Below are 26,330 nucleotides of genomic sequence, written 5' to 3'. Positions count from 1 at the left end.
CAGAAAATGGACCATCCAATTCCCCGCAGTCATAAGAAAGGCCCTGCTGGATCAGACCCAGGCCCATCAAGTCCAGCAGTCTGTTCACACAGTGGCCAACCAGGGGCCTCTAGGAAGCCACAAACAAGACGAGTGCAGCAGCACCATCCTGCCTGTGTTCCACCGCACCCTATATAATAGTCATCTCTGATACTAGAGAGAACTGGTATGCGTAATGACTAGTATCCGTTCTAACTAGTAGCCATGAATACCCCTTTCCTCCATGAATATGTCCACTCCCCTCTTAAAGCCCTCCAAGCTTGCAGCCATCACCACATCCTGGGGCAGGGAGTTTCACAATTTAACTATGCGTTGTGTGAAAAAATACTTCCTTTTATCTGTTTTGAATCTGTCACCCTCCAGCTTCAGCAGATGACCCCATGTTCTAGTATTAAGGGAGAGGGAGAAAAACTTCAAACCATGCATAATTTTATAGACCTCTATCATGTCTCCCCTTAGCTGCCTTCTTTCCAAGCTAAACAGCCCTAAGCGTCTTAACTGCTCCCCATAGGACAGTTGCTCTAGTCCCCAAATCCTTTTGGTTGCTCTTTTCTGCACCTTCTCAAGCTCTGTAATATCCTTTTTTAGGTATGGTGACCAGAACTGTACACAGTATTCCAAGTGTGGTCTCACCATAGGTTTGTACAAGGGCAGTATGATATCAGCAGTTTTATTCTCGATTCCTTGTCTAATTATGGCCAGCATGGAATTTGCCTTTTTTACAGCAGCCGCACACTGGGTTGACATCTTCACTGAGCTATCCACTACCACCCCAAGATCCCTTTCTTGGTCTGTCGCTGCCAGCACAGATCCCATCAGTGTATATGTGGTTGGGATTTTTTGCCCCAATATGCATCACTTTACACTTACTCACATTGAATCTAATTTGCCATTTTAATGCCCATTCTTCCAGTATGTAGAGATCCTTCTGGAGTTCTTCACAGTCCGATTTTGTTTTAACCACCCTAAATAATTTGGTGTAATCTGCAAACTTGGCTACTTCACTGTTTAACCCCAACTCCAGGTCATTGATGAACAGGTTGAAAAGCACCGGTCCCAACACAGATCCCTGAGGCACCCCACCGCTCACATCCCGCCATTGTGAGAACTGTCCATTCAAGTCAAGCTCTTTGACGGAAGAGTGGGATAAAAATACACTCGATATCTCAGCGCCAGCAGCTGCTTTGGCTGAAGACGTGTTTGCACGGGCACACGGGCCACTCATAAGAAATGCAAGCAACCTGCAAGCAACCCCACAGGCCAGTCTTGTTTGCACTGCAGGGAATGGCAGCTCCTCCCAGCCCCGACTCTCTCTGCCTCCAGCAAGCAGAGCTCCAGCTATGCTCCCCAGCTGCCTGTCTGGGTTGTATGAGTTAGAGACATGCCAGGAAGCCCGTTGTGGTCCCAGAGGTGTCAGTCTTCCCACAAAGTGAGTCACCCTCATTGAGCTGATGGCCTTTCTGATGACATCATCCCTTGAGGGGCCCTTTCCAACGCAGCCCCATTTCCCAGAGCTTCAAGTGCAATGCTGTACATATAAAACCATCCTTTCCAGAGCGGGAGACAGATTCAAAAAGGCCCGGTGCACAGTGCCCCCCAGCAGAGCAGAGCAACCTGCCCTGTCATCAGAGCTTCCAGCTGTGCCAAACCCAGCACGATTCGAAAGCTGCTTTCCCATTCCCTTCTGTAACTCGAAAACAGGTCCCCGCAGCTACCTGGGCAGATGGCTCTTGGACTAAGGAGCCAGGCCATGTCTGAGCTCATCCTCTCAAGTAGCCTGGCTCTAAAAAGTCACACTTCCTGCCCCTGTTCAGCCACAAGGTAGGACACCAGAGAACCTTCCACAAGACACTGAGAGGCAAACTGCTACCTGCAGCCCTGCAGCAAAGCCAGGATTTTTGCAAAGTTGTAATCACATTCCTACATCTAATACCACAAAGTGCTTTGCAAAGCTTGGCTCATTCATGCACACAAAGTTTTCCAGTCGATAACCACCATTCCCATGTTCAGATGAGAAGCTGAGGCTCCTCCCTCAATGAGACATAGCATAGGAATGCTGTTTGTCTTCTGCTGATCATAACTGTCTTAATTTTTTTATTTATAGCTTTTGCCCAATACACGGACACTGTATGTACACTTATATGCAGCGTGTATATATGCAGTCGCACTTATATGCGACTTTCCAGTTCTTCATCTTAACAGAGGAGTTACCAGTTAATGCAAAAAATCCCAGTTCTGTACAAAACCAGGGATTCTCCTAAGCCCTGGGACTTCCCATTTAATGCACAACAAGGATAGTGCTTCCCTCGGGGCCACATACTTCAACAGGAAAATAAATGAACTCTGGCACAGCCAGGATTCCCAAGTGGACCACACATAAGCATGAATCCCATAACGAGCTGACAATTTCCTCCCGACAGAAACAGGCAGGCATCAAATCCCAAAGGGAAGATTTTGTGTAAAGCCTTCTCATTTGTCTGAAACCCAGTAGCAATGCCTGTAATTTTTTCATGCCCCGTCCAAGACATACACAGCCCCTTCTACCCTTCAGAATCCAGGCTCAACTTTCCACCACACCACCATATGGAAAAGAAGAATTGTCTGCATATGAAGCAGCTCCACGCCACAGCAGACCAAGAGACTCTCTCGCCCAGGGCCATCTGCTTCCATGGCTCTCCAAAGCCTCCGTCTGAACAGCTGTGGGGCTACCCAAGACCATTTTAACCGGAGACGCCAGAGAGGGAAATTGGGACCTTCAGCGTACGAAGCAGGTGGCTCTGCAGTTGAGAGTCAGATGCTGCTCTGAGGTCCTCGGAGGATAAGGAAGGAGGAATAAACAACACACAGAAATACAGAGATTATGAACACTGTCAATAAATATAAACCTGACATTCACGTCCAAGCCTGTATAACAGTCCTCAGTTGTGCCACTGTTCAGGCCCACCATTTCACAAAGTTAGGGGCTCCTGGTGGGCCAAGTCAAGACATCAGGGGCAGGGACTAATTTGTGGGCAAGGTGTTGAAAGCGACATCTTTTCAAAAAGAAAGACTCCCAACGTATTATGGTCATTTATGTACCATACTCGGTATGCCACAATATCCCACGAGCAGATAACATTCAAGAAACCAACAGTCAAATGACACCTGTGCCCCTCCCCCCACAAACTTCCCAGCAGACAGCAGGTCCTTTCCTTTTACTTCAACCGTATACTCTCTATTTTCTTATCTCTCAGTATTCTTTGGGTTATCGACTGCCTGGGAGGCCTGCCGGGAGCCTGAAAGGTGGCCCTTGTTTCTTATCAATTCACACTCCTAGCTGGGCAGCTTCTGTGCCAGTTCCCAAGAGCAGGGCATGTGGATCCCCGCCACCAGCAGGGCAGCCCTTCCTTTTGTGCCAATGCCATGCACTGCCTTGTGATTTGCAGGCATGTAAAAGGAAGAAGGCAATTTTTTGTAGGCTTGCAATGCAGTCGTTGGCAAGGCAGCCAACTGGTCAACCAAGAAGGACAGCAATGGGACTGACAGGGCAACAGAGATGCAGAAGAGTCAGTGGTGGGGCTGAAGGGGAAATGGTGCTCCTCGCCTTCACCCAACAGCCAAAGCTGCCCTTTCACCCATTTCAGCCACTCCCTTCCTCAGGATTCCCAGGTTCCATGCAGAGGAACGCTGAAGTCCCTGAATTTACCCAGCTTTGAGAAAAAGAAGAAGAGTTGGTTTTTATAAGCCGACTTTCTCTGCCACTTAAGGAAGAATCAAACTGGCTTACAATCTCCTTCCCTTTCTCTCCCTACATTAGACACCCTATGAGGTATATGGGGCTGAGAGAGCTCTAAGAGAGCTGTGACTAGCCCAAGGTCACCCAGCTGGCTTCATGTGTAGCAGCGGGGAAAGAAATCCAGTTTACCAGATTAGCCTCCGCTGCTCATACTGAGGAGTGGGGAATCAAACCCGATTTTCCAGATCAGACTCTCCATGTGCACAAGCACATCATCCAGCAGAAAAGGGATGCCAAAGTGCGCCATCCTCCCGAACCCACCGCACTTCTTTGAGCATCACACCACAGACTTGCCTGCAGACCAGGACTGGCTTGAATTACAAAACGGAGCTCAGAGCAAGGAATCAGGCTGAAACAAAACAAAAAGTCTGAAGTGCCGTACATGAAAGCAAAAGGCTGGATGCAAAGATGCTGCCCCCCCACCCGACATGACAGCATTTGTAACAGTGGAACGACACATTCTGTGCCAGAAGGAGGGGCTGATTTTTGCCACTTCACTGCCCACTCTCTCTCTCTCTCACACACACACACACACACACACACACGTGTGCGAGGGTCCTCTACTCTCCAGCAGCAGAATTTCACAGGGTGGTGCAGAAAAAGTCCCACTCTGCAAGCTCTGCTCTGGGATGCAGCCCAAGTTGTTCCTATTTCCCGGGGGCCAGTTTTTGGCACCAAGATGAGCAGGTGAGTAGGACTCGCCCCACCTCCCCAAATACAGATGTCGCCAACTAAAATCATTTAGGACAACTAGCAGCAAGTAGTGAAATATAACACAAAGCATCAGATCACTCTTCCCAGGTGGCAGGTGTGGCGACCGCTACTGAAATTCCGAACAGTGCAGGTGTGAGGAGACGTAATGGCCGCATTCCCGGCTGTGCTTTTGTTAACTCCCCGGAACAGGAGAGAGGAGCTGGCAGCTGTCCTCTGCAGGGGAAGCGCCACTCCATCTGAAGGGGAGCATCACAAGAAGCACTGGGGAAATGCTCAAGAGAACAAAGGCCCCATTAACACAGCAAGAAGCATCAGCTCCCATCCCCACTGGCCTGGTAACTCGACCCACAACTGCAGCCTTGAAATCAGCATCACAAAATGACTCCCAAAGCGGCCTCCTAACAGGACACACGACTCCTGGCACCTGATCCAAAATCAAAGCTCTCTACCGTTATCAAAGAACAGGAACAAACACATTATATAAATACTTGGGGGGGAGGGAGGTGGCCGTCAGACTTGAGAGGCAAGCACTTCCCCACGCAACTCAAAATAATCACACAGCCACCCTCTGAAGGGAGGCAGGACCCTATAGCTCAGGCCTTCCAAATGCCACCGGCACAGAGGTGACAGAGAGCAAAGGCCCAAGAAAGCGGCTGCCACGTTCTCGCCAGAAGTCTGCACTGGCTCTCACTCACTCTTCCTGCAGTGGAAACGGTCAGAAACACCCAAGGGGGTGACCGGGAATCAGGAGAAATGCCACGGAAAGGGGCCTTGCACAGAGCTCAGACAAAATGTGTGGCCAGAGCCAAGCACACTTTGCAGCGGCTCCAAAGGGAAGCAGCGAAGGTGGGAAGCAGGTGAAGAGCACGGCCCCCTTCAGGACTTTGAGTCTGCCATCCTCCGGTGTTCATCAAGAAAGAAGTATCCCACTGAAGAGCACCTCAACCAATCCCAACATCTCCCATTTCCACTGTTCTGATGTGCCATTTCTTCGCCAGCACTACTGCCTGATTCACACCTGCCTGGGCAATTCCTCACTCAGGCCTTTATTTTCTCCTTCCACACACTCTCCTTGTTAGGCTACCATCTTTTGCACCTTCTCCTCAAAGCGAGCCCGGCCCACCCATCACTCCCACCTTCAGATTTCCTCTCCCGTTTTGTTTCTTTGCAACAGCCTTCGACCCTGATGAAATGGTGAGCCTCGGGGACTTTCGGTGTTCCCTGGGAGTCCCCTCTTGGCTTTCCATTTATTGTGTTCTGGTCACTGTGAAGAGACAAGGAAGCCATCCCAGCTGACTTCCCAAAGCAGCCTCAAGGCTCCCCAGGTCGTACTTAGTGATGCACTGTGCGAAGAAAGAGACCCCCCCGTGCAAAACCCATATTGCGCAAGTGACATCAGGGTGCACATTTTCGGTACCTGTGGCAGAAGAAAATTACCAAAATATCACCGTGAACAAAAAAAAAGAGTTGTACTGTTTTGGACCAGGATAACAGCAGCAAGGATCAGCTGCCTGGAACTTATTTAACTTCAGTTTTGAATGTTCCACCTTAGCTCCCAGAAAGGTTTGATTGTGTGGGGCCAGGAGGCTCTAAGAACTGCAGTCTCCCATATGAGCCTCCCTGTAGTCTGAGGTCATCTTCAGAAGCCTTGCTCCACAGACCCCACCATCTGAGGTGCACTGGCTGGCAATCTGACAGGGTCTTTTTCGTGGTGGTACCAAAGCTACAGAACAATCTCCCAGAAGTGAGTCATAAGACCCCCTCGAGGAGCAGTTGAAGACCATCTTGTCCCAATAAAAACTGGGGGGAGGTGTCACAGGAACTGGGAAGGGGGAGGCAAGGAGGGAGCTGCTTCCATTTGCCAGAACAGCAGTGGGATACAGCCCACTGTGAGAGCTTGGCCTGCAGTTGTAGTGTTTACAAAAGGGGCTAAATTCACGTGTTGATCTCTGTTTTAGTTGATGTTGTATTGCCGTCTTCAGAAGTTTAGTAACTGAGATGTTTCAGTAATTAATAAACAAGTTTCAGGCCACTGGGGAAAGTGCAGAAAAAGAGGACAGCAAATTTATGCACATCAACACAGAATCCTGCTGAAATCTATTCAATAGGCTTTACTTCCAGGAAAGTGTTCTTAGGAATGCACTGAAAGGGAACCAAGATAATAACGGGGTTAGAGCACCTTTGCTGTTAGAAACAGCTGGAGAGCCTGGGATTGTTCAGTCTAGAAAAATAGATCTTTCTCTGCCTGAGACCCTGGAGAGCTGCTGCCAGTCCGGGATGACAAGACCGACCTTGATGGACTAACCGTCTGATTCAGTATCAGGCAGCTTCACGTGTGTTCACTCGGTAGTTCATCGGCCGCAACGAAAGTGACAGTGTATTGTGTGTGGGAGGGGCCATGGCACAGTGGCCAAGCATTGGCTTGGCACGCAGAAGACCCCTGGTTCAATCCCCGGCAGCATCTCCAGCTGAAAGATCAGGTCGTGAGTGACAGAAAAGACCCTTCTCTGCCTGGGGCCCTGGGGAGCGGCTGCCAGTCAGAGGAGACACACATGAACACATGAAGCTGCCTTATCCTGAATCAGACCCTCAGTCTATCAAAGGCTGTTACCACACTAGGTATTCCCAGCGATGTATCAAGAGTTTGGAAATGTTATAAAAAAACATCGCTTTAAAAGGGTTTTTGGATGCCACGGTTAAAAAATGGTTGGAAGACGTCTTTACAACTAAAGGGGCCAAACAAAGGGTGAACAGTATTTTTTATAACAGTTTCAAACTCTTAATACATCGCTGGGAATACCTAGTGCGGTAACAGCCAAAGTCAGTCTTGTCTACTCAGACTGGCAGCGGCTCTCCAGGGTCTCAGGCAGAAAGAGGTCTTTCTCATCACCTACCTGCCTGGTCCCTTTAACTCACTGGTTCCCAACCGGGGGTCCGTGGACCCCCAGGGGCCCGCGAGAACTAAATTAAGGTCCGCGAAACAAAGTTATAAACCCATAATAAATTAATATTTTCAATTAAAAGTTCTCTATTATAAAAATATATATTCAAATATTATTCTAAGTTTAATGTTTAACTAACAGTTATGATTAAAGTTTATTTTCAAATTCTCGGGATTTTTATTTTGAACCTTGGGGTCCCTGCACCGAACAAAAAAGTCCTAGTGGCCCCTGGTCAAAAAAAGGTTGGGAACCACTGCTTTAACTGGAGGTGGCGGGGATTGAACCTGGGACCTTCTGCCTGCCAAGCAGCTGCCCTGCCACTGAGCTACGGCCCTTCCTCCACTCAGACAACGCTGACCTTGATGGACCGAGGGTCTGGTCCAGTACCAAGGCAGCTTCATCCGTGTCCATGTGCCACAATGCAAGTTTATAAGATGACGCATGGGGTGGAGAAAGGGGGCTTGTTGTGGTCAAAGGCCAGAATGGGGGGGGGGGTACCCAGCAAAGCTGGATGGCAGCCGACGCAGAGCGGACACGAGGAACTGAGCCGAGCCCGGTGCGCGGCTCGCAAAGGGAACTGGGTGGTCCCAGGATGGCGACAAGCCGCAATGGCCCAAGGGAACCTCCTTGTGCAGAGGCAGTCCACCTCTGGACCCCACTGCTAGGAGGCCGCCTCGGAGACAGGCCGCTCCCCCCCTCCCCCCCCGTGCTCTGGCCGCTGGCCCTCCTGCTCTCCCCCCCCCCCATTTCCCCGGCCTCCCCGGCCCGGCGCCGGCGTCGCCATGGCAACGGGCGGCCCTCACCGGAGGGTGGGCCCGATGCAGGCCGTGTCGGTGCTGTCGACCTCGCGCAGGATGCGCTCGTGCTCGGACGCCGTCTCCAGGCCCTCCGGCTCCGCCATCGCCCCGGCCGAGCCCGGCCACACACGAGCGCGCCGCGCCACGCCACGCCCCTCTCCCCCGCCACGCCACGCCACGCCACGCCCAACCCTCCCGCCGTAGCAATGGCAACGGCGCCGCTCGGCCCGCCGGGAAACGGAGTCCTCCGGCCTTGCTCCTCGACGGCCCCTCTAGGCCGCGCCACCTCTATGGCGGCTCCCCCTCCGGGCCAGGAGGAGGCCGGTTCCGGTCACGGCCGGAAGCGCTGAGGGAGGAAGGGGCGAGGCTCTGACGCTGAGGGAGGCGGGGGGCGTCGGCGCTTCACGCTGCAGAGGCCGCACGGGGAGGGGGTCGTGGGAGGGGGGGGGCTCGTGGGGCGGGGGCTCAGAGCTTTTCGTGTCTGTAACACCCTTTCCCTCAATCAAGGAAGCCACAGCCTTCAATTTGCAAGATCTGAGCAAGGCTGTCAAAGATAGGACATTTTGGAGGACTTTCATTCATAGGGTCGCCATGAGTCGGAAGCGACTTGATGGCACTTAACACACACACAACACCCTTGTGTGTGTGTGAAGTGGGGTTGCCAGCCTCCAGGTGGGTAGTTCGTCAAAAAGAGCAACCACTGTGGCTAATTTACAAAGACCATTGAGATCAGTTTGCACAAAATAAATTTCTTATTAGTGCTTTTGTTTCTGCACAAAATAATACTTTTCCAAACTTGGATATTATTCTCCCAGAACTGCAGCTGATGTCCAGGCGACAGAGATCCGTTTCCCCAGAAGAAGAAAGCGGCCGCTTTGGAAGGTGGGCGCTGTGGCGCTGTTTCCCCACGGAGGTCAAACCCAGCCCTCTGCAGGCTCTACCCGTAGAATCGCCAGGAATTGCCGAATCCCCAGCTGGCAACACTACCCGTGAGACCTCTCTCTGCACTGTTGCAGTCAAGCAGGGGTTCGCGGGGGAGAGGGAGACCCGAGATCGGCATCAAGAAAACAGTTTATTTATTTGCAGCTGGGCCCAGATGCCCTAACCGGCCAAAGTCTCTGAGTCTCAATTGTACTGAGGCAGAGACATTTATCCAAATTCAAGTTATGACGGCATATCAACATTCTGTACATATCTGATTGCATTACAGACAAAGAGGCGGCGTAGTACAGTTCAGTTCTATCCAGTTTCTCCTATCATTGTTTATCGTTCACTCTGACACTCCATGACTCTTAGCCCAGTGACCCAGTGCACAGAGCAGGCTTGTGGCTAGGCAGAAATGCCTTCCCTGGCAGTCTGGAAGCCAATTATTACCAGGAGATCTCTGGGGTACTGTCACAGCACTGTGTGGCAAAGGAATAGGCACAGTTGTGCCTTGTTGTAAAGGCAGGAGTGACATGGCTCCTTCAAGAACATAAGGGAAGTGCTTTGATTGTGGGATCCTGCATGGCAGGGGGTTGGACTGGATGGCCCTTGTGGTCTCTTCCAACCTTGTGAGCTTGTGAAAGCCCTGCTGGATCAGACCCAGGCCCATCAAGTCCAGCAGTGTGTTCACACAGTGGCCAACCAGGTGCTCCTGTTGATTTATCCTGATTTATTATGCTAATAAAAAGTACTCCAAGGCTTTTGTTACTGCGCTGATATGGGGGGGTGACATATGAAACACCTCCCTCGAGGGGCCCCCTTGATTCTGTGGCTGAATGGCCTGGCCACATGGCCAGTGTGTCCTCCGAAGGCCCAGGACAATTTTGCCACAAATAGAAGGCAGATTGTCAATAGCCTGGAATTGCAGCCCAAAAACTGGATTCCTGGAAGCAGATTCCAAGCGGGTGCTCTGCCCCAGGGCTTGCAGGCGGAAGCACAACAGGCTTGTCTGACCACAAGCATAAGTTGCACTTCTGCTTCCCAGCCAGCCTGGAAACGCAGCCCTCTTCCCTTGGAAAGTCACCTCCGGCAGATCTCTGGAGTGGAAGCAAATGCGTTTTCCGAATGAAGGAATGAGTAGCTAGCAGGGGCTGGCCACCTCCTTGGCTTTGTTGGGTCTCTCAACACCTGTAATGGCTGAGGAATCCCAGGTTTCCTTAAACTGCTGAACAATAAGAATCCCCGAAGGGCTGAAAAAGGACTTGAGATCCTAGAAGGGTCTATCCTGACCTGAATGGTGGGGCCCTTTGCCATCAGATCTCCCTAGGGATTTTGCATGACCCTGAGATGTGAAGAGATTTAAAAGATGTGAACAAGGGCATCAAGGCATCTCCTGATCTATGCCATCCATGGTTTTCTGGTTTGCGTCAAGAATCAGAGAAATAACAAATGAAGTGGGTGAGATGCACAGGAGGATATGGATCAGACTGGCAGATCATGGTTCTGAAACCACAGGTCTGGCAGTCTAAGCATCATCCTAATGTGTTGCTGTATGACCCAGCAGATGCCTGTGTGGTCCTAATGAAACACACAGGTAGGGGTTTCTTCTGTGCGCTCAGCATGTTGTTCCCGTCCTGGTTGGATCCCACACAAAAGCAGTCCAGAGGGAGAGGAATGCAGCTGCACAGTCATTCCGGGGTTTCTTTTCAGCCCGCCAGCCAGAACTCTGTAGGACAGGGGTTTAAGGCCTGTGAAATCATTTGGTCTGGCCCTTCGTGGGTCCTGGCAGATCTCTAGCTCATAAGGATCTAGGACTGGTGATCCGCCCCCTCCTGTGGACAGGAATCGCCTCTATTCAAGGCGGATGTTTGTTTTGCTGAGAAAAGGAACCTTCCCCCCCCCCCTTGCAGAAGAGTCCTTAGCTGTGGAGCTGCTAGGACCGCCCAAGACACTGTGTTAACCCTTTCCCACCCGGGCCGTGCGTGGCAGACACTCGGAGCCGTCTCCGGTCGTGCCTCTTGGCTAAATGTTTGACCAAATATAGCAGGCTAATTTTTAAAGTTGATAATTTTGTATGGCCCGCAAATGATATTATAAATATCCAAATGGGCCTTGGCGGAAAAAAGGTTCCCCACCCCTGGGATGCAGCTGCTCTCCCAGAGAAACAAATGGCTGGACCCTTAGCAGGCCAGAGGAGAGAGCGCTGGTGGGCCCTGGGCTGGGGCTGCCCCTCCTGGGGAAGGGCACCATGGCCCCGCCACTGGCCTTCGCTGGCGCTGGCCCCCCAGGCTCTGCCATGCCACGCCACCTGGGCGGGCTCCTCAGAGCGTGTGAACACCTGAAGCCGCCTGCTGCTGAACCAGACCCTCCCGGGTCCATCCGAGTCAGCGCTGGCTGCTCAGACGGGCAGCGGCGCTCCAGGGTCTCAGGCAGAAAGGGGTCTTTGGCAGCGCTGCCTGCCGGAGCCTTTGCACGGGGGATGCTGCGGGGGCTCGGCCCGGCCCCTCCTGCGGGCCAGCTCCGCCCCCGGCTCTGGGCGGGCCGCCCGCTCCCCCTTCCCCGGGACGACCACCCGGGCGCCGTGCCGCGCATTGCCGCGGGGCCATGGAGGCGGGGGGCGAGCTGGGGGTGTGCGTGGCGGTGGTGAGCGGGGCGTCGCGGGGTCTGGGGCGCAGCGTGGCGCGGGCGCTGGCCCCCCGCCTGGCCGCCGGCTCGGCCCTGCTGCTGGTGGCGCGCTCGGCGGCGGCGCTGGGCGAGCTGGAGGGCGAGCTGGCCGCCGCCTGCCCCGCGCTGCGCCTCCGCAGCCTGCCCGCCGACCTGGCCCGCGCCCGCGGCCGCCGCGCCCTGCTCCGCGCCGCCCGCAGCCTCCGCCCGCCCGCCGGACGGACCCTCCGACGCCTCCTGCTCGTCAACAACGCCGGTGAGCGCGGCGCCGGGGCTCCGCTGGGCCATGGGCAGGGCGGGGGCGGCAAGGACCCTTGGCTGCCGGACTCGCCGGGACCCCGGCCCTGGCCCAGGCCGAGGCCGCTTCAGGGGCGCCGGGCAGCTGCGCGCTCCGGGCGGCTGGGGCGCACCTGGCAAGGTTCCGCAGACGTGGAGCCCACCCCCGCGGAAGGGCGCGCAGGTGGCCAGGCGCAGCAGGAGTCCCGCGCGCTGCCAACACTGCGGGGGCGCGACTTCCAAGGGCCCTCCAAGACGGGCTCGCTTGATCCCAGCAGGCCTGTTCTCTTCCCCCCACCCACCCACCCACCCAGCGTCAGAGCATCTTTGGGTGCCTGTCAGAAGGAAACCCTTCGGCCGCCTGGAGCATAGGGATGTGCAGGGAGCTCGGGAAAGGGTTGGGGTCGGAGGCAACATGTCAAGAATGGCCGGTCAAGAGTTCCTACAAAGTGCAGGAACCGGCGCTCTCCCTCCTCCTGGGGGGAGGTCTTTTGCAGGGCCCCTTTTCCCTCCCAGCTGTTAGAAGTGCTAGCGAGCAAGGCCTTCCAACACTCAGGATAACAGGATAACAAGCTGGGTTAGATTTCTCGAGGAGTCCTAATTCAGCCCTTTCACATTGTATGTTCTCTTGGGAGTTTTGTTCCCCCTGTAGGGGAGTGACTTTCAGATCTGCAGGAAAATGTTCCCCTGCTAGTTTCTGAAAGTTGTGATTTGTTAGGTGGGGTTTGTGTTTGTTGTTTCTCTCCTGTGGGGACCGGCCTGTTTGCCCAATGCAGACAGCAGAAGGGCAGCGCTGACTGCAGCCGTGGCCTTTCTGGGCTGCGTCACATCATGGCCGCCTTGTTCTGCACGCTTCATGTTGCATTTGCTCCCCAGAAGGGGCTTGAGGAAGGCTGCCAATGGCTGCAGGGTCAACATTTCAACAACCTCTCATATGACTTTGCACATGTATTTCCTAATATTTGGCCTTGGCTAAAGACAGGGGCAGAGTAAAAGAGAATGTAAACACTGGATGGAGCCAATGGGGGGGGTGCAGTTCTTGTGGGCTAGAGATTGGTGGGGGCAGGGGAGGACTCCTCCCTCTGGGCAGAGGTTTTCTCTTGGACCTTCCCCGGCGGAGTGTGAGCTTGGCAGAGGCATGCTGCAGCAGCCGGGGGGGGGGGGGGGCAAGGCCTGCAACAGGCTTCGCCCCATTCTGCCCCATACACACAGCCCAGAAACCCCTCCAACAGTGTCCTCCAGCACGGCATCTGTGGCCACCATGGCACACACACACACACACCGTCGGTTTCCTCGCTTCGGTTTCCTTCCTCCCTAAAGCTTCTGTTCCCCAGAGCCAAGAAGAGCCCCTCCTGCCTGCCCCCTGAACACATGACCACATGAAGCTGCCTTATACTGAATCAGACCCCCCCCCTTGGTCCATCAAAGTCAGTATTGTCTACTCAGACCAGCAGCAGCTCTCCAGGGTCTCAGGCTGAGGTCTTTCACATCACCTACTTGCCTGGTTCCTTTTAACTGGAGATGCCGAGGATTGAACCGGGGACCTTCTGCATGCCAAGCAGATGCTCTGCCACTGAGCCACAACCCCTCCCCTGCCCCACTGCAACTCACAGTGCTTCAGAAGAGCCTGGGAAGGAGGCATCACCTTTGTACCTGGTGTCTGGATCCAAGGGCTGCTCATCCTCAGCGGGCACAGAATCCTCCTAAGTTGCCCTAACATGTCTGAGCTGATGTTTCTCTTGAGATGGTTCCTTGTCCCAAGTTCCCACAAGCCCTGTCTGTCGGAGCGTCAGCTCTGGCCCTACTGAAAGAGGATGAGGAGGGTCACCGTACCAATAGTTCTTCCTTCTGCAGCCCCTGGGTAATGCTTCTCCGAGATGAGGATCGGCAATGTTTGGCTTAGATGCACATCCTGTCTTGTCTGAGGTTGTTGCCCTGGGGCAGATCTGGCCCACTCACACCGCTTTCTTCTCCCTCCTCTTCTAGCGTCTCTCGGCGATATTTCCAAAGCGTTTGTAGACTTCACCAACCCGGCTGAAGTCAACAGCTACCTGAACCTCAACGTCACCTCTGCCCTGTGCCTGACGTCCTCCCTCCTGAAGGCCTTCCCTGCGGAGCCGGGCCTGTGCCGCATGGTGGTGAACATCTCCTCGCTCTGTGCCCTGAAGCCCTTCAAGACCTGGACCTTGTACTGTACCGGGAAGGCGGCCCGGGACATGATGTTCCAGGTTCTTGCAGCAGAAGAGCCGGACGTGAGAGTGCTGAACTACGCCCCAGGTGAGTCTTGGTGCGCTGGCCCTCTCCCCCCGCCCACTCCACCTTGCAGTCCGGTGACTGTCCTTTCTCCCCCCAGGCCCCCTGGACACTGACATGCAAGAACTGGCACGCACCAAGTCTGGAGACCAGGAGGTGCGAGAGCAGTTCGTCCTCATGAAGCAGAACGGCCAGCTGCTGGACTGTGACCTCTCCTCTCAAAAGCTGCTGACCCTTCTTCTGGAGAACACGTTTGAGTCAGGGGCGCACGTCGACTTCTATGACATCTGAGCCGCCTGGCTCTTGCCCTGCCCCCCACACCTTCTCCGCTCTGGCCCCTGCCCCCAAAGGGCCCTTTCCGTTGCTGCCCAAAAGTGTTGCCTTCTCTCTCTCGAGGCCGTGGTGAGAGCGTGTGATGCAGAGCCTGGCACCAGGATGACACAGAAGCACTTGTGAACGTTCCTTGTCTCTTTCCCCACATGGTATGAAAGCAAGGGGTCTGGTGTAACAGTGAGCTGGTACAAGGAGACCTTCGGGGCAGGGGGAAGGGTTTACATCCCTCACATAGGGGAAGCTCTTGGCTCTGCTCGTGGAGCAGCAAAGGTTGAGGGAATCCCACCCAGCCGTTGCTCAGAGGCTTCAATGGAGCAAATGCACCGCAGCGGGGCAAGGAGTGGTATGATTCCATAGTAACGCTGCCACCATCTTCAGGGCGAAGGCTGGGGGTCTGCCGTTGTTTTGGGGAGAGGCAGCCAGTGGTTGGGAGTCATCTGTGCTTCTGCTCTGAGCCCAAAAGCTGCTCTTGGCCTTGAGGCCTTCATCTCTGGCCGCACGTCTGACTCGAGAGTAGCTGGTGTGGGGGGGACACTCGCAGGCTTTCCTGTGGCCTGAAGAGGGGAAGGGTATCTGGTGGCAGCAGGAAAGAGCCGTGGGAATGCCTGAGGTACTACTGAGGGGCAGGATGGGGGTGGCGGCAGGGGAGTGGTTGAGGCCCCCTCAGTCAGGAGGCAGATGAGGGCAAAGCCGGTGTGCCCCAAGGGCCTCAGCCTGGAGTGGGAAGGCAGCCCTCTTTGGTCTGAGGCGGGTCTGCTGAGCCTTTGCCCATTCCGTGGGCCCATCGTCTCCCAGGGCCTCCGAGTCTTGGGAACGTGGCAGCCAGGACTGGGGCGGCAGCAGCAGCTCTCCCGAGGTCCAGGGGGTGGCCTGTGCAGAGGTAGGCCGGCCCGCAGCCTGTGCCTGTGAACCCGAGGGATGTAGAGTTGGGAGCTGAGGGGGCGGCAGAGGGTGCCGATGCTGCCCTGAAAGTGAATTGCGGGGAGGGGGAATCCACTGGGGCTTCTGCCTGAACTCTGCCAGAGGCGGCGGCTGCCTCGTTTTCTTGACGTCTTGACCTCATGGCCCACCCTTCCCCCTGAGCTCAATGTGGCCTGAAGGACCCCTGAAGCCTGATGATGCAAGGAAGTCGTCTTGCTCCCTTTCGGTCACTCTCTTTGTGACCCCCACACACACACACACAGCCTGTGAGTTGCTCGTTCTGAAATGGCTTCCTCACATATCCAGTTCGGTGAGCTGCAGCTGCCGACATCTCGGTCACCACAGCTTGGTCCTTGCAGAAAGAGTAGCTGTGGATGTCACCTTTCAGACTGCAGGCCAGGGGTTTTGCATTAAGGCCCTGCTCGAAAGAACTCCCTCCATATAAAAGGGGAGGAGGCAAGATTTTGGTCTGGGATTTGCTGAATGCAGCATTTTTCTGTTTCTGTTTTAATATTGCCACTGACTAATCAGGTGGGGTCTCAGCAGCAGTTAGAAATATGGCAGCCCAGAGACACCGATTGCCACCCTCAGTGAGAATGGGGCCTGTGGGGCGAGGCTGGAGGGAGACTGTTCACTTGGATCACCCCAAATTGTCGGCCTCTACTGACTGGCTTCACTGTGCACCCCTCGCTCATCACCCATGAAATGAATGCTTCTGAGTTGAATTGGGTTTCCCATAGAAATATGTGTTGTAAATCAGTGATCTGTTTGTTGTTCATATTGTAAGATTTGTTTCTGGACATGCTACCATCTTTTCCGACATTATCTTTTCAAGGATGTAACAGTGAGAACTTTGCTAGCGGAGTAAAGCTGTGTTCTGCAGAAAGGGTCAGGCCTGCTTTTGTTCCATCACGTACCGTCAACAGCCGGGGTCTGTGACAGGCCCCAGATGGGGAATGATACAAGAAGAGATGAATGCATAAGAGAAAAAGCACAGCCGTCTCTGAGCGCAATGAGATTACGGAGTGCCGTGCCGGGCAGAGCCTCACCATCTAATGCTCCAGTGAACAGGAGATGTTCCACCTAATGCCTAAGAGATGGCAGCAGGCGAGAGCATCCCTCAGGAGATCCCTGCGCTGTGGTAGCGGTTGTTGCTGGAGCAACTTTTAAAAATATCTGCACCGCCAAGCGGGTCTCCAGTGGCCAATCAGAAGCCCTGATGTGTGCGTCCTGCCTGGCCCCACCTACTTTCTTAGAACCCTTGGCAGCCCCCAGGAAAGGTGTCAACACAATAGAGGCCACTGTGACATAACCACCTTTCTCCCCAGAGGGGATGCATCTAGCTTACCAGCTGAAGTTGGCAGAAGGTGTGTCAGGCACTGAGGCTGCCTGGGCACCCGTAAGCAGCACGAGCTCTCACAACACCTCCAAAAGGCAAAGAAAAAGCTTCATCCACTTTCTCCACCCCGTGCATAATTTTATAAGCCTCTATCATGTTTATCCATCTTTTTTTTTAAACTGAGACATCCCAGACTCCAGTCTTTCCTCCTAGGAAAGGTGCTCCAACGCCACAACCGCTTGATCATCTTGGTTGCCCCCCTTCTGCACTGTCTCCAGCTCTGCAGTGTCCTTTTTGAGAAGCAGCAAACAGAACAGTACACGGTATTCCGAATACGGCTGCATCTTAGATCTATACAGGGGAATTATAATATTGGCTATTTTCCTAGTAATCCCCAACATAGAGTTTGCCTTTTTCGCTGCTGCTGCACACTGAGTCGACATTTTCATTGAGCTGTCTGCTCGTGTTGTGCACCATGTTACATTATTTTCTCCAGTATCAGAGGAACATGCCTGTTATATTAGGTGCCGTGGAACACAGGCAGGATGCTGCTGCTGCAGTCGTCTTGTTTGTGGGCTTCCTAGAGGCCCCTGGTTGGCCACTGTGTGAACAGACTGCTGGACTCGATGGGCCTGGGTCTGATCCAGCAGGGCCTTTCTTATGTTCTTAGGCTTCCCCATGTTGAACTTCATTTGTCATGTTGCCTGCTCATCCAATTTAGAGAAATCCTCCTGGAGATGTTCACAAGAAGAAGAAGAGTTGGTTTTACTTTACTTGAATAATTCTGCTCGAATGACCAGTAGAGCACAATGATCAAAATATTTAATATATTCCCCTTATCCTCTAAAAGAAGCCAAAATATTTAAAATTTAATATATTACCCTTACAGCACATTCCTCAAATGTGCTGGCGGCCATCCCTAAAGCCTTTAGAAGGCCAGCAACGGCGCAAGTCAGCGCAAGGGCCCACACTGCCAGCGCCTGGAAGGTGCACACCGGCATGAGTGGCCCCAGCGCCGGCGTGCAGGCCCGGCCGCCAGTCCCCAGCTTCCACCGCAGCAGCGCTGGGTCCAGCTGCCGCAGCAGCCTTCCGCTGGCCTCTGGCCGCTGGCAAAGGCTGTGGCGGCGAGCCGGGAGGCGTTCTGGCACCCCAGGAGGCGTTCCCAGAGCGTAATGGCGCCGGCCAGGGAGTGGGGCCGACATTAGTCGGCCTCCTGAGCCGTTTCAGCTCAGGAACAGTATTTTGTAAATGCCCCTTTTCGCTGGTGTATCTCCCATGCAACCCTATGAGGTTGCACTTTTTTTTGCGCCGGGTAGAGGTTTCGGCGGCAACGCTGCTGGGTTGCTTCCTAAGCCCAGCACAGGCATTCCTTTCAGGAAAGCATTGTTGTCCTTTAAAATAGGCAGCCAATATATATATACACATTTTGCAATCTTTACCATCTCTGATTTATTTAAAAAATCAGGAAAGGTGACTGCCTTCTTTCCGTTATCAAATGACTCAACCAGTCTCTATCAACTTCAAATAATGGACAATGAAAAAGCAAATGACTTACTGCACCTATACTGCCACACCCACAAGGGCAGATCCTATTGGAAAATGGAACTTTACTAAATCTGCCGTTCAACTCAGGTGATGGCAGAGCATTCAATCGGGCCATCCTATAGGCTCTCCTGTACTTGGGAAAGGTTAGCAAATTTAAGTACTTCGGCATACTTTGTGGGAGAGATACCCCCAAAGTGGGTGGAGCAAACTCTTTCTGCTCTATTGTGCACACCGTTGCGATCTAATAAAATCAACCTTTTAAAAATCCGAGTCACTTCTCTCCTTTCTCCATTCCGAGAGAATTCATTGCCAACTCAGCTTGTATTGCTACATTGGCAACACTTTTGGGTAAACCCGTGACCCGTCTTAAGAATTTATACAGAGGAGATTCAATAGAACCATTGATTCCACTAATCCAGACTAAGACCCCATACAGTAGCTGAGGGAGTAGCTTAGCCTCAAATATTTGTATAGCTGCTGGTATCAACTGCCCTTCTTGTCCAAAATAAAACTTCACAGTTGCTTGAATTACTTCACCCACTTTACTTTTGGCCATTTTTATGACGTAGTTCCATTTCAATCTGGCATTAAACAAAATGCCCAAATAAAGTTGTCCAACTGTTCAGTTTCTTGACCCTTCACTTTCCAAGACAAGTTCTGACTAAACACTACAATCATAGTCTTCTGGTCATTTATGATCAGATGCTCATTTTCACAATATTCCTTAACTAGAGATTAATGGGTGCAACCCGCTTACAGTCATATCATCTGCATACAACAGAATTGGGATCTTCTTATCAGCCAGTTTGGGATGATGTTGAGTACACATGAACACACATGAAGCTGCTGTATACTGAATCAGACCCTTGGTCCATCAAAGTCAGTATTGTCTACTCAGACTGGCAGCAGTCCATGGTCTCAGGCAGAGGTCTTTCATATCACCTACATGCCTAGTCTCTTTAACTGGAGATGCCAGGGATTGAACCTGGGACCGTCTGCATGCCAAGCAGATGCTTTACCTCTGAGCAACAGCCCCTGCCCCTAACTGTTTGTAGTCAAGCTGGTAAATCTCTTGTATATAAAATAAATAATAAAGGGGCAAGGGGACAACCTTGTCTTACCCCCTTACTTAATGGAATCTCTCCAGACAGTCTTCTCACTCCCATTCCCACGTCTAACTCTGGCTGTAGGCCATTCATACAGCTAAATTATCAGCCACTGTAGGCACCAGTCAATAGATGTTTGAGATAATTTTTGCCAAAGATGCGGATGGGATATTGTATCAAAAGCCCCTTGCAGATCAATAAAGGTGACGACTAAACTTCCATGACTCCCTGAAGCATATTTATATTGTAAATGGAAGAGTCCAACACTTTAACTACAACTCCATGCTGATGTGGCCTTGACAAAGAGTTGGTTTTTATACCCCGCTTTTCTCTAAGGTAGGAAGTATCAAAGAGGAAGGCACTGGCAAACCACCTCTGTTAGTCTCTTGCCATGAAAACCCCAAAAAGGGGTTGGCTGCGACTTGGAGGCACTTTACACACACACAAGAAGTATCAAAACGGCTTGCCATCACAATCCCTTCCCCTCCCCACAACAGACACCTTGTGAGATAGGTGGGGATGAGAGAGTTCTGAGAGAACTGTGACTGGCTCAAGGTCACCCAGCTGGTTTCATGTGGAGGAGTGGGGAATCGAACCCAATTCTCCAGATTGCAGTCCACTGCTGTTAACCGCTACACCACGCTGACATTTCAGTAGCCAATTAGTAAAAGTCGTATTTACACTAGGAAACTGAAATAAGGATGCTCTTTGGATAGGGGGGGTGGAGAGACGGGACAGTGCGGAGCGTCTGTGGGTGTCGCTCGCAGGGCACTGAACGAGCAGACCTGCAGAAGTCTGCTTCGTTGACAGGACCTGGGTTTTCCAGCTCCTTTGGGAGTTGAGAGAAACCCCTGGCAATGGGCACGACTTCGGTCTCCTTTCTCTCTCCCCCCCACCCCTGGCAGAAGGCGAACCGGGAGCAGAAGGGTCTCAGGTGCGCTCCCGGCCTAAACCCAAGGTTTCCCTTTCCACAGAAACAGCCGCTCCGTCCTTTCTCACATCCAGAACGAGAAACGCCGAACCTTTCCAAGGGCAAGAGTCCGGGAGCACCTTCAAGACTAGCAAAAATATTTTCTGGCAGGGTAGGAGCTTTCATGAGCCACAGCTCACTTCTTCAGGTACCAAGGGGAAATGTGAAACTTCCCAAGGGGTTCTGCAGCCTGTGGCTGACGCCGGCCGGCAGACGCCTTCCCTTAGGCCGGAGGCCGCCGCGGGATGGAGGCTGAGCCCCCGCCAGGCCTGAGGGGGGAGAAGGAAGGGGCATGGGCCCCCACTCCCCATGCAAAGGCTCTCCACTTCTCCCTGTTCACACCTCCTGGCTCGGAATTGTATGGGGTACCACTGCGGGAAAGCGCTTTATGTCATATCTCATGCAGCCAGCAGAGGGTGCTGAAAGACCAGCCTGAAGCTTGCAAGCCAACAGCCCTGTCGGGGCGGCTAGCGACCTCTGCTGGTCAAAGCCATAAAAGCAGGTCATGGGCCCGACTTCTCCGGGGGGGTAGGGGGGTCAAACACCGTCATTGGCCCTGGGGGCTTTTGTGGGGATGCCACAAGTTTCATATTTCCCCCTTCCTATTTCCGAGCATGTTGCTTGCAGGAGCGGCTTACCAGTCCTGGGGAAAGTTCCCTCCCTTAAAAAAAAACAAACGCCCTTCATGGCTTTGTGGCAGATACAGGCTCAACGTTAGGCTGGAGAACTTCCTTTCTCTTAGACCAGAAACAGAGAAAGAGGCCCTTGGAGAGGTTGTCATTTTCAGGTGGGTGGAACTGCTGGTGTGGAGCAGGAGAGAAAGATTCGCGTCCAGTAGCCCCTTAAAGACCAACGAGATTTCCAGGGGTCTTTAAGGGGCTACTGGACTTGAATCTTAGAAAGGTTGTAGAATCTCCTCCCCCCCTTCCCTCCCCCCCAGCCTTGGCAGAAGAAGGAAGCAAAGGGCAGGGTCTCCTGGGAGCGCTCTGGTTTTAGGCTCTCCTGTCTCCAGACTAAAAAGTCCACTGAGCTAAGGGAGGGGAGAAAGAGTCAGGCATTGGCATGAGGACGAGAGAGCCTGTTGGCATTTAGGAACTGCTGAGTGCGTGTCCAAGGCAAATGCTTCTCCCAGGAGCACAAGAGGGCACTCTTGCTTCATCAGGGTCATTTTTCTTGACCAGACGCAGACTGTGCTGCCCCCTGCAAGAGTGTCGCCTTCACCCAGGCAAGGAGCATGGCCACCCCTCGGCATGGCCATGGTGGGGCCACCTCCAAGGCTCCTGCCCTGACCCACCAGTGATTGCTTTAAAGAAATACAGCTGTGTGTATCCCGGGGGGGTTGATCTTCCTGAGATCCTGAAGCCAGAGGGTGCCAGGGTGGATGGGCCTGGCGAGAAATCCTTGATCGGCCCTGTTTGGTCACCTCTCCTCTTTAGCCTCATGTTCCTTTGTTTCTCTGACCACTGGCATTGCTTACCAAGTCTTGTACCCTTGCAGGGTTAGCGTACAACAGGGCCTTGTGGCTTCTGTTCTAGCACCACTCCCGTCTCTGCAAGAGCCAGGAACCGAGTGCAGAGTCAGCAAGGGAAGGGTTTTGTTGCTGGCCTGCACCCACAGGAGGTTTTTCTGGACATGCAGTTTATTAAGTTTTTCGAGGCAACATGTGGAGGATCCCTTCTCAGGGGCTGCCGCCGCCCCCCTCTTTTCACTCCTGCCTCAGCTGCCCAGAGCAAGGCTGGGACTCTCTCGGCTGGGCCCAGTCAACTTTCTTCACGTTCTGTTTGTGGCCACAGGGATCTGCTGAAGTGTCAGGGAAGCAGGACACGCCAGTTACAAGCTGGGTGGGGTGGGTCTCAGGAGCTGTGGAGAGGAAGGGAGGGAAAGATGGCTGAATGGCCTTCCTTCCACGGGACAAGCCAAAATCTTGGTGGCATACCTACAGTTTGAGAAGAAGGATCATTCACGAACCCTTTGTGGTTGTTGGAAAAACTGCCCTTCCTAACGGTGTCACTTGCTTACACATTAAGAGGGGGGGACCGACCACAGAGAGTCAGATAGATAGACAGGACTCGGGAGGTATCTGTAGTTACACCTCACCCTCATTTCCTGCCCCTTTGATGTTTAGAGGATGTATTGTCAGGGAAACTTCCCCCCTCTCTCTCTTCCCCTTTGCCCATCATCGAAGCAAGACCTAGGAGCCGGGCGCTCCGGGCGCATCCAGGCCTTCCCACCCCAAGATGGAGTGGAAGGCAGACCTAAAGAATTAGGAAGGTAGATCAGGATAGTGAACCCTTGTTTGTCCTTTCCTATCCAATGGGTATTTCCACAATAAATGTACTTTAGTTTGATTAGAGCAAACGACTGCTCCTTTTTATTTTCACACACGCACACATGTATGCTTCTGTTGCTGCTAAGCTTAAGGAACTCTGCTAAACACCGGAATATCCCCACGATAGATATTCCAACAGGTCTCAGGAGCTGTGGAGAGGAAGGGAGGGAAAGATGGCTGAATGGCCAAAATCTTGGTGGCATACTTACAGTTTGAGAAGAATGATCATTCACAAACCTTTTGTGGTCAGGAGCAAGGAAACTGTGATGTCAGCATGGGGGGGGGAGGTTCATGCACCAGGACACTTCCCAGGTGGGCTCACTTGGCCCCTCCTGCCGCCCCACAGAGGCTGTTGGCTCCAGGTGGGACATTTCTCCCCTCCTTTTCTTTCTGTTCTTGCAGGCTGGGGGTGGGGATGGGGAGTCCTGTCTGGGGTCAAGGTTTGGGGCATAAACAGGCCCCTCCTGGGGCTGAGCTTATCCTGGAGATGGGCCATTAAAAATCTCTCTCACACTGCCACTCACCCACACTTGGTCCACGGCAGGCAGGCAGGCAGGCAGGCGGAGGAATGCTGGCCGGCAGTCAGCTTGTTCTCAAATGAAAATTATGCTAAATAGTCTGACGCCGCCAATCAAATGAGACTCCTGTTTGGAGCAAGTTTGAGTCTGTCATGTCAACAAGCTGTTGGGGGTGGGTGGGGGCAGGCTGGCAGTTCCATGGCAAGAAACAACCCAGGTTGGCGAAACTGACCTTTCCTTACACCGGCTCTTTGGAACGCCAGCTGTCACACCTCAGAAAGGACAGAACAGTCTCACCGTTCACACTTTGATTTACAGCTGTGCTTCCTTTTGGAAACGGAAGCCGCATCAACCTGAGTTCTCAAAAACTGTTGTGGTTGCTGAGAGGTGAAAGAAATGCATTCAGCACACGCTCAGAGGAACCCTTTAAATTATGACTCCACATGTTCCTGGACTGACCCTTCTTTCCACCCATACGTTTGATTGCTTCTCAGCTACTCAGAAAACAGGCTTTTCCTTTTCATGGGCATTTTGGCTATGAGAAGAACTGTGCGCACAATTCTCTGTGCAGCCTTTGCTACAGCTGGGTGTGGGAAAGGTTGACCCACAAAATGCAGCCAAGATGCCTGTCTTTTCAGCAGAGGCCTGGCTGGGATGTAACCCCAAGGGAATTACACACTGGTTGTTGTTGTTGCTTATTTTTGCTTAATGTCAACCAGTTTGAACAAGTTAGGAAAAGCAGTGTCTCAATCTTTTTGATGACTCGATAGTCCTAGCTGGGTGTGTGAACCCTCCAGACTGGCACAAGGCCCACACCGCAAAGTGGGGAAGGGCTCCAGGGAGCTGGGGTGGGGGTGCCGTCTCTTTCTGGTCCTCCTGTCCTGTTGGAAGCTCAGAGGAGACAGCGGGCTTCTTTCCAGCTGTTAAAAGAGCAGAGGTATGCAGAAGGGCACCGGGTGGTCCTGCCGTGTCCAGGATGGGCTCACCTGCTCTTGGTATAATGATCCAGTCAGGGTCATTCCGCAGGCGCAAGCCAGGTGCCGGGATGGAGAGGTCCCAGGTTGGACAACAAGAGATGGCTTTTGGATCAGAGCTGTGCAGAAGCTAGAGGATGGGGCTGGAGAGGTTCGGAAATGCCTCTTCCAGGGCACGCCTGCATTCTGCTGGGGAGCTGCCTTGAAATGCACAACAAAACAGATGTGGAGTCGCAACATTTTTCAGAGCTGTGGATGATCTGAGAGGCGTATCCCAAGATCCTTTCTTTGGTTCCCACACTGCATGCAACAGCCTCTCTCTGGCTTTCTAGCGCAGGTCCTCTGGGCTGCGACATGTCCCAGGTTGGCTCTGTCCTGGGCGGCACTTCAAGGATGCCCTTGGGGAGGAAGCAGGGCACCACGTCCCACCCATTTCCCGGCAGGGACACAAACTTCCCTCCAGCCCCCTGCCTCTGGGTGCAACCTGACTTCCCTCCTGCCCCCTGACGCCTGGGTACCAGGAGCAAATATGCTGACAAGGCCCCAAATCCCAGCCACAGCTGAGCAAAGCCTTCCAAATTAAAAAGAGAGCTGGGAGGTGACTTTCTAAATCTGAGGCCTGACCCTGGACTGACCTCAGGTCATGGGGATGCAACTTCCTGCAAATTAAAAGGGTCTTAAGGAGAATCTGTTGGCAAGTCACCCCTCACCCCAGGGGGTGTCCTCTATCTGTCTTGGGGGGTTGGAGGATTTCTTGCTCCAGAATTCAGCTCCAGGACTTCTGTTGCCTCTGCCCCAGCAGGGAGTGCTAAAGGACGCAGCACAAACCATGTCAGGGTCACAACCGAGAGCTGGCTGGCCGGGCCTCTGGGCCCTCAAGCTCAGCGCCTTGTTTCGGGCAGCGGACCTCCCATTCACAGACGCATGAAGCTTCCTGGTGCTGAATCCAACCCTCGGTCTGTCAAGGTCAGAATGATCTAAGGCTGGCAGCAGCTCCCAAGTTCTTTGGCATCACCAGGACCTGATTGCCCTGACCTGGATGGCCCAGGCTAGCCCTATCTCATCAGATCTCAGAAGCTAAGCAGGGTTGGCCGTGGTTAGTGCGTGGATGGGAGAACACCAAGGAAGCCCAGGGTTGCTGTGCTGAGGCAGGCAATGGCCTGAATGTCTCTTGCCTTGACCTGGTTAGTACTTGGATGGGAGACCACCAGGAAAGTCCCGGGTTGCCACGCAGATGCAAGCAATGGCAAAAACCACCTCTGCTCATCTCTTGCCTTGAAAATCCCTCGAGAGCTTGCCATACGTTGGATGTGATTTGACAGCACTTGACACACACACGCACAGAGGGCCTGATCCTTTGAACTGGAAGTGCTGCCTGGGACCCTGGGCCCTTCTATGTGCCAAGCCAGGAAACAGCCCCTCCCCTCTGCTTGTTCCAGTGCCACACGCAACATCATGCTATGCTCTGCACACCGGTGAGCTCTGGCTACAGGATTGTGGATGATGTCGCTTGGCGAGACAACCTAGGTGGACAGGCTGTCCAGACTCCTGGGCCACTCCGGGAATGACGGATGCCCAGAGATTTGCAGCTGTCTGATTCTGATTAGGCCAAGAAAGATATTTGCTAAGAATAACTGGATGGGCAGAACCAGTTCCAGGTGCCTGAGGGAATTTGGGTGAACCAATGTTAATTTTCTTAATGATAGAATTGGAAGGGGACCACCAGGGCCATCTAGCCCAACTCCCTGCACAATGCAGGAAATTCACAACTACCTCCCCCCACATTCCCAGTGACCCCAACCCTCCTCCCGCCATGCAGGATCCCACAATCAAAGCACTCCCGACAGATGGCCATCTATCCTCTGCTTAAAGACCTCCAAATACGGGGACTCCACCACCCTCAGAGGCAGC

At 53.2% G+C, this 26,330-nt stretch overlaps 2 protein-coding genes across 2 annotated transcripts in view; one reads left to right on the top strand and one right to left on the bottom strand.

Moving 5' to 3' along the window:
- EXOC6B (exocyst complex component 6B) overlaps window positions 1–8,375 on the bottom strand; it is a 210,379-nt gene extending 202,004 nt beyond the window's left edge. Inside the window, exon 1 of the mRNA XM_056855368.1 lies at window positions 8,274–8,375. Within this exon, the coding sequence (XP_056711346.1) occupies window positions 8,274–8,371 (98 nt within the window). The 5' untranslated portion in view covers window positions 8,372–8,375. The remainder of the gene's footprint in view (window positions 1–8,273) is intronic.
- Window positions 8,376–11,795: 3,420 nt separating this feature from the next.
- SPR (sepiapterin reductase) lies at window positions 11,796–14,675 on the top strand. The gene is made up of 3 exons (XM_056855737.1): window positions 11,796–12,111; window positions 14,118–14,408; window positions 14,485–14,675. Exons 1-3 carry the CDS (start codon window positions 11,796–11,798, stop codon window positions 14,673–14,675), a joined length of 798 nt encoding a protein of 265 aa, XP_056711715.1.
- The last annotated feature ends 11,655 nt before the right edge of the window (window positions 14,676–26,330 follow it).

This window comes from Euleptes europaea, chromosome 9 (genome assembly GCF_029931775.1).
Source record: "Euleptes europaea isolate rEulEur1 chromosome 9, rEulEur1.hap1, whole genome shotgun sequence".
In the NCBI taxonomy this organism is placed as follows: Eukaryota; Metazoa; Chordata; class Lepidosauria; order Squamata; family Sphaerodactylidae; genus Euleptes; species Euleptes europaea.
The sequence above is the reverse complement of the archived record's forward strand: the minus strand, read 5'-3'. Positions and strand labels throughout refer to the sequence as shown.

Bases quoted from the DNA above. Each gene is read 5' to 3' on its own strand.
- SPR (XM_056855737.1), top strand. From the start codon at position 11,796: ATGGAGGCGGGGGGCGAGCTGGGGGTGTGCGTGGCGGTGGTGAGCGGG. The intron at 12,112-14,117 runs GTGAGCGCGGCG...CTCCTCTTCTAG, and splicing joins CCTGCTCGTCAACAACGCCG to CGTCTCTCGGCGATATTTCC. The intron at 14,409-14,484 runs GTGAGTCTTGGT...TTCTCCCCCCAG, and splicing joins AGTGCTGAACTACGCCCCAG to GCCCCCTGGACACTGACATG.